At 49.6% G+C, this 14,997-nt stretch overlaps 5 protein-coding genes across 5 annotated transcripts; 3 read left to right on the top strand and 2 right to left on the bottom strand.

The window, feature by feature from the left end:
• Nucleotides 1-4,764: 4,764 nt before the first annotated feature.
• GUITHDRAFT_112026 (hypothetical protein) lies at nt 4,765-4,968 on the top strand (the record flags this gene model as incomplete). Its single annotated transcript, XM_005828807.1, has 1 exon — nt 4,765-4,968. One exon carries the CDS (start codon nt 4,765-4,767, stop codon nt 4,966-4,968), a length of 204 nt encoding a protein of 67 aa, XP_005828864.1.
• A 468-nt stretch (nt 4,969-5,436) lies between these two features.
• On the bottom strand, nt 5,437-7,799 carry GUITHDRAFT_141636 (hypothetical protein; the record flags this gene model as incomplete). The annotated part of the gene is made up of 11 exons (XM_005828806.1): nt 5,437-5,625; nt 5,673-5,738; nt 5,817-5,872; nt 5,928-6,045; nt 6,121-6,200; nt 6,251-6,305; nt 6,356-6,419; nt 6,517-6,548; nt 6,579-6,648; nt 6,837-6,976; nt 7,029-7,799. The coding sequence occupies 11 exons, from the start codon at nt 7,797-7,799 to the stop codon at nt 5,437-5,439; spliced, it is 1,641 nt and encodes a 546-aa protein (XP_005828863.1).
• Nucleotides 7,800-8,720: 921 nt separating this feature from the next.
• On the top strand, nt 8,721-9,255 carry GUITHDRAFT_159869 (hypothetical protein; the record flags this gene model as incomplete). Its single annotated transcript, XM_005828805.1, has 3 exons — nt 8,721-8,746; nt 8,803-8,939; nt 9,016-9,255. 3 exons carry the CDS (start codon nt 8,721-8,723, stop codon nt 9,153-9,155), a joined length of 303 nt encoding a protein of 100 aa, XP_005828862.1. The 3' UTR covers nt 9,156-9,255.
• Nucleotides 9,256-9,325: 70 nt separating this feature from the next.
• On the bottom strand, nt 9,326-11,376 carry GUITHDRAFT_141634 (hypothetical protein; the record flags this gene model as incomplete). Its single annotated transcript, XM_005828804.1, has 6 exons — nt 9,326-9,701; nt 9,748-10,079; nt 10,129-10,630; nt 10,678-10,738; nt 10,775-11,170; nt 11,223-11,376. 6 exons carry the CDS (start codon nt 11,374-11,376, stop codon nt 9,326-9,328), a joined length of 1,821 nt encoding a protein of 606 aa, XP_005828861.1.
• A 1,858-nt stretch (nt 11,377-13,234) lies between these two features.
• On the top strand, nt 13,235-14,957 carry GUITHDRAFT_112022 (hypothetical protein; the record flags this gene model as incomplete). Its single annotated transcript, XM_005828803.1, has 11 exons — nt 13,235-13,644; nt 13,693-13,810; nt 13,868-13,948; nt 14,001-14,110; nt 14,165-14,203; nt 14,255-14,288; nt 14,354-14,433; nt 14,484-14,570; nt 14,623-14,686; nt 14,784-14,846; nt 14,907-14,957. 11 exons carry the CDS (start codon nt 13,235-13,237, stop codon nt 14,955-14,957), a joined length of 1,137 nt encoding a protein of 378 aa, XP_005828860.1.
• Between the last annotated feature and the right edge of the window lie 40 nt (nt 14,958-14,997).

The following is a 14,997-nucleotide window of genomic DNA, read 5'->3' as shown; positions in this document are numbered from 1 at the left end:
ATCAGCCGTTGGGAGCATCAGCAAGTCCGAGCAAGGGAGTTCCGACTCGGTACATAAAGTCTGTTCACTCTCTCGGACCTGAACACCCTCACAAGTCAGTTGAAGATCGGATGCATGAAAGATGAAGAAAAATCAACCATGAACACAAGAAACAGAGTTAAATAGATTATGAGACCTTGTATAGCTTGGAAGACATGGTGACAGGAACAATTTTGTCCTTTTCTCCATGGAGAAAGAGCACAGGTGAAGAGACATTCTTGATGAATTTCACCTGTCCAAATTCATCATTATACGAATGGAGAAGTCAAGAGCAATTCAGACTACCTGCTGGAACTTGTGCTTAAGCTTGCTCTTCAAGAGGGGTTTGAAGAGCTCGTTGAAAGTTGATGGGAGGTAGGAAAAAGGCGACATGGAAGATTCCATGCTTACATCAAGAACTTCTGTGAATGGCGATTCCAAGATCAGGCCACCTGATCCAGTAAAGGAATTTCAGTACTCGATACCATTCATCCGCTACCTTCCACCTGGCGCCTTGCCCTTGGAAGTCAGAAATGCGGCTAAGCGCGTGGCTACCGCAGAGCCAAAACTATGTCCATGAAAAACAATACAGCTGGGCACATTTCCCATTCATTCCTAAAGGCAAAGAGGCTGTGCTTACCGCGGATCGATTCCCAGTCCTCGTTTTTGGCTTTCAGGGGAAGACGTGAGGAATTCGAAGACACTGTACGCATCTTCATAAATTCCAGACTGCACCAAAGCTTAGCACGTTTCAAAATCTCAGCACAGGCCATTTCCAACCTCGGTGGGACAAACTGCAAATGGAACTTTTGGGCAAAGACTGTCACCAAATCCCCGATAGTCGAAGGTCACGACATTCGCTCCAGTCTTCTTCGCGTACCAGGCAAGCTTCCATGCCTGGAGCATTTCAGATTTGAGAGAAACAATTTGCATTGAAGCACACCTGCTTATTCCTGTTCTCTGCATTTCCATGGAAATAAAGCAGAGTTCGGCAATGTTTGGCAGCCATTTGAGATTCTTCCTTGGTGTAATTTGCTAAGTAGCCACGCATGGGAAGCAGATTGTGCCAGACTGCCAGCTCAGCGTAGTCCGAAGTATTTAAGATTATATTGGAAGTGAATGGTCGAGGAGGCTCTCTAGGCACCGACGAGAACATATTACTTGCCCAGGACATGTAGACAAGCATTCCCTGCTAGCAATTCAGCTCGAAAATTATCGGTAAAACATCAACCTGGAAACCTTCGAAGAATAAAGTCGAGACGAGGAAAAGAGTGATCCAGAACATGATAGGAAGAACGAAATATTTGAAAACCTCCCACCATGTGATATGTTCGGAATCCATTCCCATTTTCACTTGCTGTTCTCGAAGTCTCCTCCATGTCATGCTCTGCCACTCCACGAATGGACCAAAATCAATATAATATCCTTTGCCATGTCGACCATCCTTGTAGATGTAACAGTCTCGTTTTCCTTGAAATTTCTCGCTAGCAACGAATTCTTCTCTTCCAGTGCCCAAGAATTTGCTTACATTGGGTCGTCTCGGCCGAGAAACAACCTCTTCGGTGTCCGCAATCCATCTCGCCACTGGCACAATGGTTTGTATGGGTCCACGAAAGTTGATACCTAATATCTCCGTCGCTTTCTGATTCGATGCGAAATTTCTGCGATAGATGTTGTCACAAGCCTCTGGAGCTACCCACAGTTCTGGAAGTGCCAGCGTTGACTTGTCGAGTGCGTAAGACATATCCATCCACTTTCTCTGCCGCAAGTCTGGATCTCTATCAAAAGCTGTCTTCGATGTATCAACTGCATACTGCAAGACAGAGATCGGTTGTGTTGTGATATTGAATGTCTGACCCAAGACGCTATCAAACTTTGAAATGCAAGCTTCGACAGCTTCAACAGCATCTTCAACACGACAAAACTGAACCACACTAACCTGAGAGGGAATCATGATCCATCCTCCGGTCTTCATCGCTTTGAAGACAATAGGATCGTACAACCCTTGACAATTGATCGGACACCAACCTTTGCCCACCAAATCTGAGAGAAGAAGGACTGTTGCAGGAAAATTGGACTTTTGATGCTCCCTGATTATGTATTCTTCCATCATCTTTTGCTCAAAACCAAAAACACTGTGGACAGACCCCCTTCCACCATCTTCAGTCCATGGTCTCAAAGCATCTGTTCCATATGCATGAATGGTCCCAATATGAATGTATTGTTTGATATTCGTGCCTTTGATCGAATCCACAAGCTCCTTGCATTGCGCGAGTTCAAAACAAGAACCATCGATCAAAATATCAGGCTGAAACCCGATGATCGACTCGCAGAATTTTTGGCTTGTATTGCCATCACGACTCAGCAAATGAGTCTCTATCTTATTCCAGCGATCATCTTCCTTCGTATACGGTTCATTGTCATCTAGATTCACTGACACAACTTGGTGTCCTGATTCTAAGAGAGCTGGGCAGAGATAGCTCCCAAGCTCGCCATTCCCACCCACAACCACAACCTGTGAAATATAAGCATCTTTCTTCGAACTGAATGCTTTTCACCTTCATGCTCGAGACAAGAAAGCGAGGTGCTGCCTGGAAGAAAGCAAGTCAAGAGAGTCAACATAAAAAGAAATTGAGCGCTAGCTCCTCTTGTATGTGAGCACGCATTAACATTGTTTGACATAATACTTTCTGAGCGTATTACACATCTTATTGCGTAAGGTGGAACTCATTCCTGCACCAACTGCATTCTCTGGCTAGATGCGACCCTAGCTATGGCAACCCATTCCTTCCAAAATGGGCACGATGAAGTCCAACGAATCTCGTCAATGGTTGCAGATAGACGTCAAGAGTGAGAGAGAGAGGAGTAAATCAGAACGAGCTTTCGAATCACTGGGGGCAAGGACATGTCGAGTAAGTATCCAGGTTTGAATTTTGCTTCCTTCTCGTGCATCTGACATCTGTCATTCTTCGTTTCCCATCATACCTGCTCTACATTTTCAATCTATTTATCTGTGTCTTTCTCGCTGTCTTTCAGTCTTTCCCCCTCCCCCCCCTCCCCCTCCCCCTCCTTCTGTGCTCTTCTCCGCCTTTCTCAATCCCTCGCCACCTTCTCAACCCCCTGCATGGTGCGCCAGGGTGCGCGGAAAACCAAAATGCATGAGGGTGATGATGGCGGTGTAGAGGCAGCAATGGTGGGTACTACCCATCCCCTTCGTCTATCTTGATATTGAACCCCCCTTATCAGAGTCAACTAATGAGCTGTGAGTGGGTACTACCTCGGTCCATACCCTCTCGTTCACCACCCTAAATACACCACCACCCCAACTTGTCACCAAGGTGGACCGCAGAAGCCGGTGTACCAGAGGTCACGTCCCCCCAGGGGGTCGTAGAATTTTACAAGTATTTTTGGCGGAGGGATGTAGGATAGTGAAGGGAGCCTCAGGTGAATGTGTGGGGTAAGGGTACTAATTTGAAAGAGATGGAGTATGGATGCGCCTAAAGGTAGCACAATACTATGATAAAATGCCTTTGAGAAAGAGGAGGCACACAACTCAATAGTTCAAGTGTCAGGTACAGAAGCTTGAAGGGGGTGGGGGTAAGGGTGGTCAACCAACTTTCTGATCTAAAAAACATTTGAACGTTCTGAAAAAAAAGAAAAGAAAAAGGGACTCTTACTATCACCCCTTATCCTACCACCCCTACCCCATCACATCTCAGCCAACAGAAGGCAAAAGATAGTGTGAAATCATTTATTTGCTGAGGGACCCCCCCCATTCTCCTACCTACCCCCTTTGCTTTTGTAGTGCACCCCACTGTGTGCAAGTTTTACAAGCGCAAGCATGCAGTTCCTGAAGGTTCGTTTTGGCATGCTCCTTTTCGCAATGCCGCCATCGATACACATCCTCCTCTTCATCCTCCTCTTCATCCTCCTCTTCATCCTCCTCTTCATCCTCCTCTTCATCCTCCTCTTCATCCTCCTCTTCATCCTCCTCTTCATCCTCCTCTTCATCCTCCTCTTCATCCTCCTCTCTCCTTCATCTCCTCCCTCTCTTATCCTGCTTATTATGCTCCCCTCCCTCCTCTTCCCCACATTCCCCCTGCAGCTTTTGTCGTTTCACGATGCTCCAATAGCTGTTTACCCAACAGCAGCAGCAGCAGCAGCAGCAGCAGCAGTTCTCTTCCTCTTCCTTTTCGATGTTTATGCATCCTTTCCCCTGCACGCTCGTTCTATATCACTCGACTGTGCCCCCCCCCCCCCCCTCGGTGAATTTCAACTTTATGAGTGAATTCAACTTCCCCCCTTGGATTACCTTGTATGTCCATCTCATTCCTTGCACTCCTAATCATATATCATATTCAACTCTCTTCTACTCAATGCTTACTTGTACCTATTGTCGCCTTGCTGCTTCTCCTACTTCAATCACTTTGATCCTTCGTTGCATCTACTTCGCAACCCCATCCCCCCTTCTTGTTTGTCTCCTTTCTTGAATGTTTGTTAATGGAAAGCTGATGGTTTCTCCCTGCCACACTTTAGGGCTCTCAGTTCCTTTTCTTCTTCGAGTATTCATCCTGCTTGCAATCTGACAAACACTTACTATCCTCCCAATTACATAATATATTGTTTCTCACATCCATCTGCTCAAATGCACTGGATCTTCACGTTCTGTTACATCTCCGAAATCGTCACAACAAGCAAACTGTCATCAGCTGCCTCCGCTTCTAGTGATGCTTGTATTGTCTGCAGATGGCTCAAGAGTTTAACATTGATCATGACCATCACGACGGACCTCCTGGACCAGCTTTCGGATGGATCTCAACCTTGGACCCAGCGACCCAGGACATGATCTACATGGTCATGGGAGCGGTGGCTTGCTTGATTATCGGCGTGCCGATGGTCATTATGCGCCATCGCGCAGCGCTGGCAGCAGCCAAGCGCAAGATGGACTAAAGGCAGCGACATGAAGTTTGAGAGGAGAGGAGGGTTGTGGGATGTCTATTGCCGCGTGTCTTGAGGGATACGTGTGACGCTGATTTCATTAAGCTAGAAGAAACATGGATAAACGATAAGACTGGTCGAAATCAACTGACTCCGCTACAAGGATAGTTGTAACGCAACGATGACTGCTGACATCAGGAGAAACATTGAAGAAGCTCGAGGAGGAGCAGCGTTTATGTCACCTGTCGCTTGTCAGTCAGTCACGACTGACGTCACTGCTTCACTCACTAGGTGTGATGAACTTGGGCCAACACCCCACCGAGTAGTTCTGCACCAGCGCACCAACAGCTGGACAAGCTTGTCAGCCCTCCGCACTTCGCACCCTCGATCTCACTTTGGTTGACCAAGGTCTTGACATTCAGCTTGCACTGATCGCACGAGTCTCGCACCTCCACTGTCACGGCCTGCGTCCTCTACAGCTCACAGCACAGCGAGCAGGTCGCTCCTCCTTGCCTGCCCGACGTCCACGTTGGAGAGGAAGGAGGACATGAACAGGAAGTTGCCGCTGATGTTTGTGGCTTTGAAGCGGATGACAACCTTAGAGCCTCCTTGGACGGCGTAGGTGTCCCTCCAGCTCCCCACGTCTTGTCCAGCTGGACTAGAGAGGATCTTGCAAGAGTATCAGACTGTGAAAGACTCTACCACGTCCATCTCACCATGAAGTAGTTGGACTGGAGGTGGAAGGTAAAGAATCCCTGGCCGACTCCTTGGATCTCCCATTCCTGGTGAGTGTTTGAGTAGCGTAGACAGAAAGGGAGGACGAATTTAGATGCTAGACTGAAGACCGAGAGTACGAGTACCTGGATCGAGTCCTTGACAACGCAGTGTCTGACTTGACCTCCATGGTGCACGTCGCCTGCCGCGGCCTGACATTAGTAGCAGCGAGCTAAGAGAGCCGGAGAGCAGTTGACCGTTCATAGTCAACCATGGAAGATTCCTCTCAGTGATCGCGACTGGGTCAGTTGGAGGAACCGTTCGAAGAATCCTTGAGCCGCTGCTACCGACAAGTACAAGTTGTCTTGCAGAAACCTGAAGGACGAGGACGAGGAGGAGAAACAAGTCACCTCGACATGGAGTCCTCACATTGATGATCAATCCTCAGACCTTCGCTTCCACCAGGCTGACGTTGAACCTATCCGGCATCACGGGCATGATTGCTGGGAGCGGATCAGCAGCTCCAGTTCCTATCGCGCGAGTCAGCGTGAGGTTGGGAAACAAAAGCCGAGGATCTCACCAGATTGAATGTTGACAACCAGAAGGTCCTGCTGCTTTCTCACTGCACCCGTTCCCTTGACAACGTTCGTCATCGCCATTGCAACATGAATGCCTGTCAAAGTACCAGCAACGGGTCGTTTGCTGGATCTGCCTGGCTCCTCAGGACGTACTGCCCTTGTGTAGTGCATCTGCATTCCGCCATATCACTGAGAGACACAGAAGCATCAGAGGTCGACTGGATGAGAAGGTCGGCCCTTGTCCCGGGGAAGAGAGTCACTCGCTGACCGTTGAGATGCGTCTTGACCTGACGAGAGAAGCTGAGAGGATGTCAAGGTCAAAATCCCTACCTTCCGCGGACTGTTTCCGTCTCTGATGTAGAGAGAGTCAACGGCGAGGAGAAAAGTTGTGCAGCCATCGCTGTTGCCATGTAAGACAACGTGACAAATACAAACGCAGGAGCAGGCGTGACGGGATCACTTGCTGCATGAAGGAGAGTTGCAGACGAGGCTGATTTCAAGTACAGAAGCAGGGCAAGCGTTTGCCATCCTCACACGTCTGGACAATGACCAAGGTAAGACCAAACAAGGAAAGCCCTGTAGAAATACCGTGCTTGCCCAGCAAGTAAGGTCAAGCTGGGAACAAACTGGCCGTTGGTTAATACAGCATCGTTCCATTCGGGATCGTTGATGGCGTTGGCGTCGAAGGTGACATTCCACTTGGTCACCAACTCATCATAGTTGAACTTCTGCAGAGAGCTCTCTTAGCACTTGTCAACTATCCATCTTCCGGGACCAAACCTGCAGGTAGCCGTGATCGTAGAACCTGTTCACGTCAGTGTCGCTGGGGTTGCGGTACGATAGCTGCTGAAAGAGGAGGTGGACTTCGCGGAGATTGAGGAAAGCTGTTTCAGCGTCACCCACGGAGTCTCTCACTACCAACATGCCAGCCATCCCTCCTCCTGACTGCAGGCCAGCAGATCCCATCCACATCGGATGATACAAGAAAGTTCCACGGGGATGTGCGAAGTCGAAGAAATAGTCCGTCGTCAGGTTGCCTTGTGCTTCCGCTAGCGAACTGACGTGCTCCGCAGTCACGTTTGCCATGCCATACACGTAGAAGTTGGAGTGGTTCTCCTGCTTCGGGAAGTCGCACAGCGACATGTTGCTTGTGATGACTCTGGAGCCTACCTCATGCACTTTCGGGGTTGTTCCTAGCGTCCCCCTGTCAACGTCCAACGAGCCGGTCGACGCGACCCTCTGTACATACATCGTCTCACGGCCTGCTCCTGTTCCCACGTCCACGTAAGCACAGGCTGCCACATCCTGTGGCACACGTTGAACGGTGATAGTCTTCTCCATGAGGCCGAACGAGTCTCTGACGTCGACCTTGTTCTTCACCGTCGTCGAGCTCGTTGTTTTCTCCAGCTTGTTCAGTAGCGTCACGCTGAGGATCGTCGGGAGAGTCGGGGCAGGGCCGGCCTCGAAGGACAGCGTTGGACCAGGAAAGTTTCCGTTGTACGATCGCACGTTCAACTCCAAGGGCCCGTAATTGCGATTGAGAACGGTCATGCTGAGGTCTGTCGTGAGCTTCTTTCCTTGTCGCACTAGCGTCCTTGTGCATGACCTGACGGGGCATGCGGAACGGAAATCCTGCCATACCTCAGGTTGGACCAACGGGTTGCCTCTTGTCCTTGATGCAGTGGTACAAGGAAGCGCAGAGCAGACAATGAACGACAAGAGGAAGAGCGTATGCTCCATAACGACTGCCGCTAGTGCCCTCCTGGTAGATCCAGCACACACGATGCTCGAGTCAGGTCTTCTCTTAAGATCCTCGCTCCATCCTCTTCTCTCTCTCTTCTCTCTCTCTCTTCTCTCTCTCTTCTCTCTTCGCTCCGCACCCCTTCGTCTAGACTGCCATACTGGCCATCACTGAACTTGACGTGACAGTCTCTCCCATCATTCGCGGCAACATAACTCTTATAGGCTGGCAACACCTAGCAAGTCAGCTAGATCTGATATAAGGGTTAATTAAGAATGGTGTGCAAGGCGCTTGTAGGAGCGGCATGTGCCATGAGCCTGCTGGCAGTGGCAGAGTCATTCGTCTCTCCTGCTGTTCTGGTTCACTCATCCAAGGTAATTCTCTGTCTCTGTCTGTCTGTCTGTCTGTCTGTCTGTCTGTCTGTCTGTCTGTCTGTCTGTCTGTCTGTTTGTCTGTCTGTCTGTCTGTCTGTCTGTCTGTCTGACTGTCTGTCTGTCTCTGTCTCTGTCCACCATCGCTTCTAGTACCTGTATGGTATTTCCTCGTTTCAACCCCCAATGGTGTGCCATACACTTTCTAACGGCATGTCTCAGACCAGTCTAACTCTCGCTAAACCATCACATTCAAGGAGTTTCGGTAGCAGCTTGCTCTCGCTAAGAGCTCAGGAGGGAGAGATGGACAGCAAGACAGCTGGAATCCTTGGTGGAGTCAGCCTTGCCGCCGTCCCCGTGATGCTGTGGTCCGAGTACACATTGAAGTGATGTCTTTCTCTTCCTTTGCTTCATCAATACTCTCACTGATCTTGGATCCTAGGACGACTGGCTGTGGCCTTCCAGCGGGCCCTGGAGGAGCCTTGGGAGCCTTGGAGGGAGTGAGTTACCTGTGGGTCGTCGGACTGGTTGCATACTCCTTGTACACCAAAGTCAAGACAGGCAAAGGTCTCCCTCCAGGTGAAAGATAGCTAAAAGCTGCTTCTGCCCACTTGCCTTCCCACCTACATCAGCTCCGTCTCACGATCATTTTCAGGTCCTGGCGGCATCCTCGGAGCTGCCGAAGGTCTGGCATTTCTTGCAGTGCTCGCGGGAGTGGTTGTGCTCGGATTGCAGATCAAGGACTACGGCTACATTCCCAACGCTGTTCCTACAGAGGGAGGAAAGTGTTCTTAAGATCAGCACTCGTTACAAACACCTCGATGAAATGACGGCCAGGTGAGATAATTTACAACCTTTAAAATACTACACCAAACGTCATTAAAGAAAATCTAGGAATACAACAATCCTCCAGGAACAACAAGTTCCATGGTCTTGACATTCAAAGGCAAACTGGCATAACCCCATTAGGATGGGATGGGATGAATTTGAACAGATTCCGGTTTGAGTCCTTTGAACGCCTTGATATGCTCAATGGAGTTCAGGCGCTCCGTTACCTCTGGAGTCTTCGATCCGTACTTCAAAGCTGGAAGGACATAATTTGGATCAGCTTTTGATCGTTTCAAACTTCTTGGAAGCTTTGTAGGAGATATTGGAGTTTCTCTGCCATTAGAGCTCTTTTCATCAAGGGGTGGTCTGTCTGTCGGACTCAACGGTTCCTGGTTGACTTCGATTTCTCCGTCGACAGGAGCATGTGCACTCGTCAGAGTATTTTCCATGTCTGAATCTTTGTAGAGGTTTTGCAACAAATAGAGATAGACGAGCTGGCGATTGTGAAACACACTAAAAAGAAAATTAGAACAATACCAATCTTCACAAAATCACTTACTTCTCAGACTGTGCAAGAATTTCAGTAGCGTTTGTAGGGAAAGGTTTTGATGATACTTCTGGGAACTCATCTTTGAGGTTGAGAGGTATCATATCCATATTGCAATGAGCCTTGTAATTGGTTTTGAAGAGATCATTCTTGACTGCAGAAACGTTCGGTGTTCCCAAGGATATTGTTTCAGGTTCGATTCGTTGGTGCTTCGCAACAGTTGCAGGCGTCACCAGTCCTGCACAAGGTTCTGTACACTTTTTCTTCCCCTTTGGAGTGGGCTTGGGTGAAGTCAACACTGGTGCCTTGCCTACCTGATCTACACTGGCCGGTGGAATCGCAACCTGAAATCATCGATGTTAGATCGGTTGATTTGATTTCATCCACATTTACCTCCAGTTTTCTCTTTGATCCTCGGCCTGTGTTGGATGCATTCGAAGAATCACGGCTCTTGGATAAGTTTGGCAAGAGTAACGTGGCTCCTCCTTTTGCAATCTTGTCTGAAATATACCAGAAGGCTTGCAAGACTTTGTATTCAGCATTCCCAGCCAATTGCACCTCCCCCTTTTGATGAATCGAGATCGAGACTGGTTCAGGCTTGCATCTCCGCTGTTCCTCCCATTCATCGATCGTAAGCGGTAGGAATTTCACTTCGATACGGGGGCACACAGTTCCAACTTTTTGTACTTGACGCACGAAATCAATTTCGCCTTTGGCCTTCATCCATTGATTCAACACGGTATGCTCTGTTCGTCGAAGACGAGTATCATTGAGGATCTCATGAAGACGATCAATGTTGATCACGTTCTCTTCACCGCAGGCTTGAAAGTGCCTCTTGGTAAGCCAAACCTCACATTTGATTGATGTCAGATCTACTGCTCCTCCTTGCAGGCAACTGAGACTCAAGTAAGTGATTCATCATCCAATGGGAGTTTGACTTACCCCGACATGTTCAGCGAGAGAGCAACTGCTCTGGCTGCTGATTCAGCATCACCTCTGCACCCTGCAAGACGGATCGTTCCATCAGCAAGGACTTGACCTTTGATTTGGCGATCTGTTCCAGGAGGCGAAATGACCACCATCACGCTGTCTCCAAATGAGGTATCATTCTCTGCTTTGATGCCTGCAGCCTGCAAAGCTTTGCTCAATTTACGAATATCTGTGGTCTGTCGGGTGCTCCAAGTGAAATCTTTGTAGTTCTCGTGAAATTTAGCATCTTGCAGTTTGATCGGAGGCATTCCAGAATTTCGGGTGTTGGCCATTCGATCAATGATAGACTGTGCGTAGTATTGTGCTTCACTGGATGATTGGAAATCGGATTTGAGACATCTTAACTTCCCTGTGCTGAAGACTTTCAGGCACGCCTGCTTTCCACCGACAAGGGAGATGAAAATGCTGACTCTGTCTTCAGATGGCGGCTGAATCGTGACGGTCCCTGCAAACATATTGTTAGCAAGCATTGTGATGTGGCGTCAAACATTGTTTACCATCGAGTCTTGAAAGCCCTTCTCTGTAAATGCCAGTGCTTACCCGCTTGGAAAATCGCACACCAACCGTTTCCATCGTCACCTCTGTTGCAGCCTTCAACTGAGAGATTGCGTCTTTGAGAGTGATCTGATTGAACTGTAACATATTATTCATATTATTCAAGTCTCTTGCAGGGTAAAATGCAAGAGTCAACTGCGCAATCAGCCTTTCTCTTGCCTGCTTGCCCTGTGGTAGGACTCCGTTCGCTCCAAAGAATCGAGCGTGACCAATCTGAGAAAACCCGCCAGAAAACTTGAGGGGGGAAGAAGAAGCAGCAGGAAGATCACTACTGTCCTGAAAATCGGGGGAGGCAGCAGCGGCGGCTTCTAGGGAAGCGACAAGCAGACCGCGCTGCTGTGCATAGCAAGGGCCAAACTTTCCCGCCCTCGGTTCTTTTTTGTTGCTTCGTTCCCGCGCGCAAGCTACTCCACTAAGAAATACAAATAGAAGCCATCTTGGATGCTATCAAGTACCCCCCACCGCTATATTGGATATTGAAATAGTGGGTACATGATGATGTACCATTGAAGTTGTTTTTATATTTGAAATAATTGTTGTACTGAACTTCAAAGGCCCGGCATCCGACTCGGAGACAGTGCCCCGGCCTTCATCTAGCTACTCAGTTCTTCACTCAAAGTTAAGTTAAAAATTAGTACTTGTACTGTTGCCATGTTACAACAACTTCGGACGGCAGTTTTTGCTCAAGACCGTCTGCCCGACCGAGTTTAATGCACACGAAAACCAGAATTGAGGACTGAGTGACACTCGGACATGAGAGATAGACTGTATGCTAGGATGTGAAACCCGAGCATCCAGACATGAGAGGACCCGGCCCGGTTAGCCTGGCAAGACCGTCGGCTAGGAAGCCTGGCGGCCCCCCGGGCCCTGCTTCGTCCCACATGCTACACAGGCTGATGACTATGGCCTGGAGAGTTTTGTTAACTCGGCGCTATCTGAGGCTGGCACGGCTGCCGCATACGATCCATCAGACGCGTTGGGTGACAGCACGCCGACGGTGACTAGCCCGGCCCGGGCGCGGCGCCGGACGGCGCGGCCGCCCGGCGGTACTCAGGTCACTAGTACGCCCGCGGCTGGCGGCCCGTGACCGGGGGCCCGGCCCCGGCCCGGGTGCCACCCCGCCGGGCGCCGTGACCGTACCGGCGTCCCGGGCGGCAGTCCCCGCCGGGCCGGGCCGCATATTCACGGGCGCAGAAATCATATCGACCTCATGAGGTTACAACAAGACACTGTGACAGTTTTTGCTTGCCGTATGCTAGGATGTGAAACCCAACTTGGACTCGGAGAGGACCTTCAAGTTGCAGTTCAATGGTTGGTTTACACTGAGAGTGATCCCCGGCCCCCCGGGCCGCCGCCCCGTGCACAGCCGGCGGCGCCCCGGACGGTGCCGACGGTGCCGGCCCGGGGGCCTGGCCCAGGCCGCTCCCGAGTCTCCGGGCCCGGAGGTGCAACCCTCGCTGAGTCATGTTTGACCGGCAGTGGGCGATGTACCCCTTCGATTTCACCACGGCGAGATGGATCTTGTACGGTAGGGTAATTATCGTTACAACCAAGAGGAAGTTCTAACGGTTCACAGAAATGGCCCCGGCGACGCGGCGAACCATGAATGAGAAGGCTTGTTGGACAGGCGGGAGGGGAGGAGGATGGAAACTGCAGGAGTGACACTGAGAGACTGAAGGAGAACAACTTGATCCAGACAGAAAGGTGTGGGACCAAACTTCCGGCGGGAGAATTACAAGTCAGTTTCTTTGCGAAGTGCGGGAGGGTTTAGGTGTAAGTGCAAGCGGCGGAGGCACGGGGGGAGGGTGTGATATAAAGCAGATATTGCAGAGCGAGACTGATAGTAGAGCTCTTCAAACGAGAACCCTGACGCCAAAAAGGTTCCTGCTGAACAGATCCGAAGCGTCAAATCGGAATTTCGGAAGAAGGCAAATCTCAAACCTGATTGAAAACCATGGCAGCCAGAGGCGGAGAGAAAGGGAAAGGAGGGTCGGGAGGAGGTGAGCCCAAACCGCATCATCTGTTGGCCTCGGATCCTGCTCATCAAGGGAAAAGAATATTCCATGTCAAGCTCAACAAAGAGGTTCTCCAGGAGCTTCAATTTGGAAGCGGAGAAGCAGTGTTTACCTTGGGGAGAGGAGATCGCAGCATACTCAAGCTGGGAAATAACAAATGGACGCTACAAACCCCCAGTATAGAGGAAGAGAAGAGGACGTTGGAATGCGTCCGAACCAGCAACGGGGTTTGTTACAGACTGGGCATCTCGGACAGGCTTGTTTTGCAGAGAGAACGCGGGCTGAAGGAATCAGAGAAGGAAGAACTTAAAAGGGCGAATGCAGAGGAGCAACAGCGCAAGAAACAAGGGTGAGAATTTTCATTTTCATCTTTCATGTTCTCATTAGTGTTGACCAGAGCTGCAATCAAGCACGATCCTTGCAGCAGTGCCGGAAAGAAGCGAAAGATTGTAGATGATGTGGGGAAGGCAGAGCAGTCAGGCTCTAGCAGAGCGAGCCCTACAATCGTAGCAAAAGTGAGCCTCCTTGCTTGCCTGACAGTGTTGTTGTTGACTGTGCTTGTGATTGGATAGGTCGATGTTGACAAGGAGGAAGTCCACAAACGGGTCATGCATGCTCTTGGTATTGCTGATGTTGACCATGAGGAGCTGAAGGTTCTTTCGTGTTTGATTGACAAACATGGGAGGTTTTGACGCCAATTGACAGCGCCGATGTTTGAAGAAGGAAGAGGAGATAGCAGGGAAAGTCACTTTCAAAGATATTTGCAGCGAGGTTGCCAACTATGTCAGCGTGCCGTCTGGCGAGAAGAAATGGAGGTACGCTCTTGCTGCTGAGAAGATGACGACGTGATCATTTATCGTTGTCTTCAGGTTGAAACTTGAGTATCTGAAGAAACTCGACGTGGACGGGTCCGTCTCACAGCAGCCAATGAGTTGTGCGGCTGACAGTCGTCCTCGCAGGTGGTCGGAGTACAGCGAGAACGACCGTCGATTGGTGGGACAATGACTGAACCCTATCACGGGCCTCTTCGTCGGAATGACTGTTGAACCCACCAACAGATACGAGCACGGCTCTCGATCCTTGCACCCACCACGATTGTTGCGAACTCTGAGGATGAAGTGAAGGAATTGAAATCCAGGTTCGCAAGCTTCCATTGCCTGTCGGTGTTTGCTCACACCTGCCTGACAGATACAAAGACAAGTACGCAAAATATGAAGAAACAAACATCAAGTTGAATGACTGGCAAAGACAATTCGAGACTTTGGCCGCTGACCTGTCAAAGTTGGTTTTTGTTTGCTCATGATTTCACCTCTGTGACAATCCGTAGGTCGAAGGACAAGTCAAAACAGGCGCTTCGTAAAGAGATCACTGAGAAGTTTAACAACCTCAAGGTGATGTTGATGCTCCAAAACTTTGGGATTTCAAGAAGATCTCATCATCTCATCATCACCGGCACAGTCATGTTTTCTTTCTAATTTTTTTGTCTAGGTGTCATTGATGGAAACACACACCAAGTTCTTGTTACTGCATGATGAGTTGCTAGCGATCAAGGTTCGTTCTTCTCATCAGTCCCTTTCTGCGTGCAGCCTTGACTTTCGTGTTTCTGCCCAGGAGGCCATTCGAAATTTTTCTGCAGGCAATGGCACCAAGGCTCCTGCATAGTCGGAGCGCCCAAGTAGCGTCGCAATGATCCTCCTTCATG

The sequence above is a fragment of the Guillardia theta genome (assembly GCF_000315625.1).
Source record: "Guillardia theta CCMP2712 unplaced genomic scaffold GUITHscaffold_56, whole genome shotgun sequence".
NCBI lineage: Eukaryota > Cryptophyceae > Pyrenomonadales > Geminigeraceae > Guillardia > Guillardia theta.
Note: the sequence above shows the minus strand (reverse complement) of the source record. Positions and strands in the feature narration are given on the sequence as shown.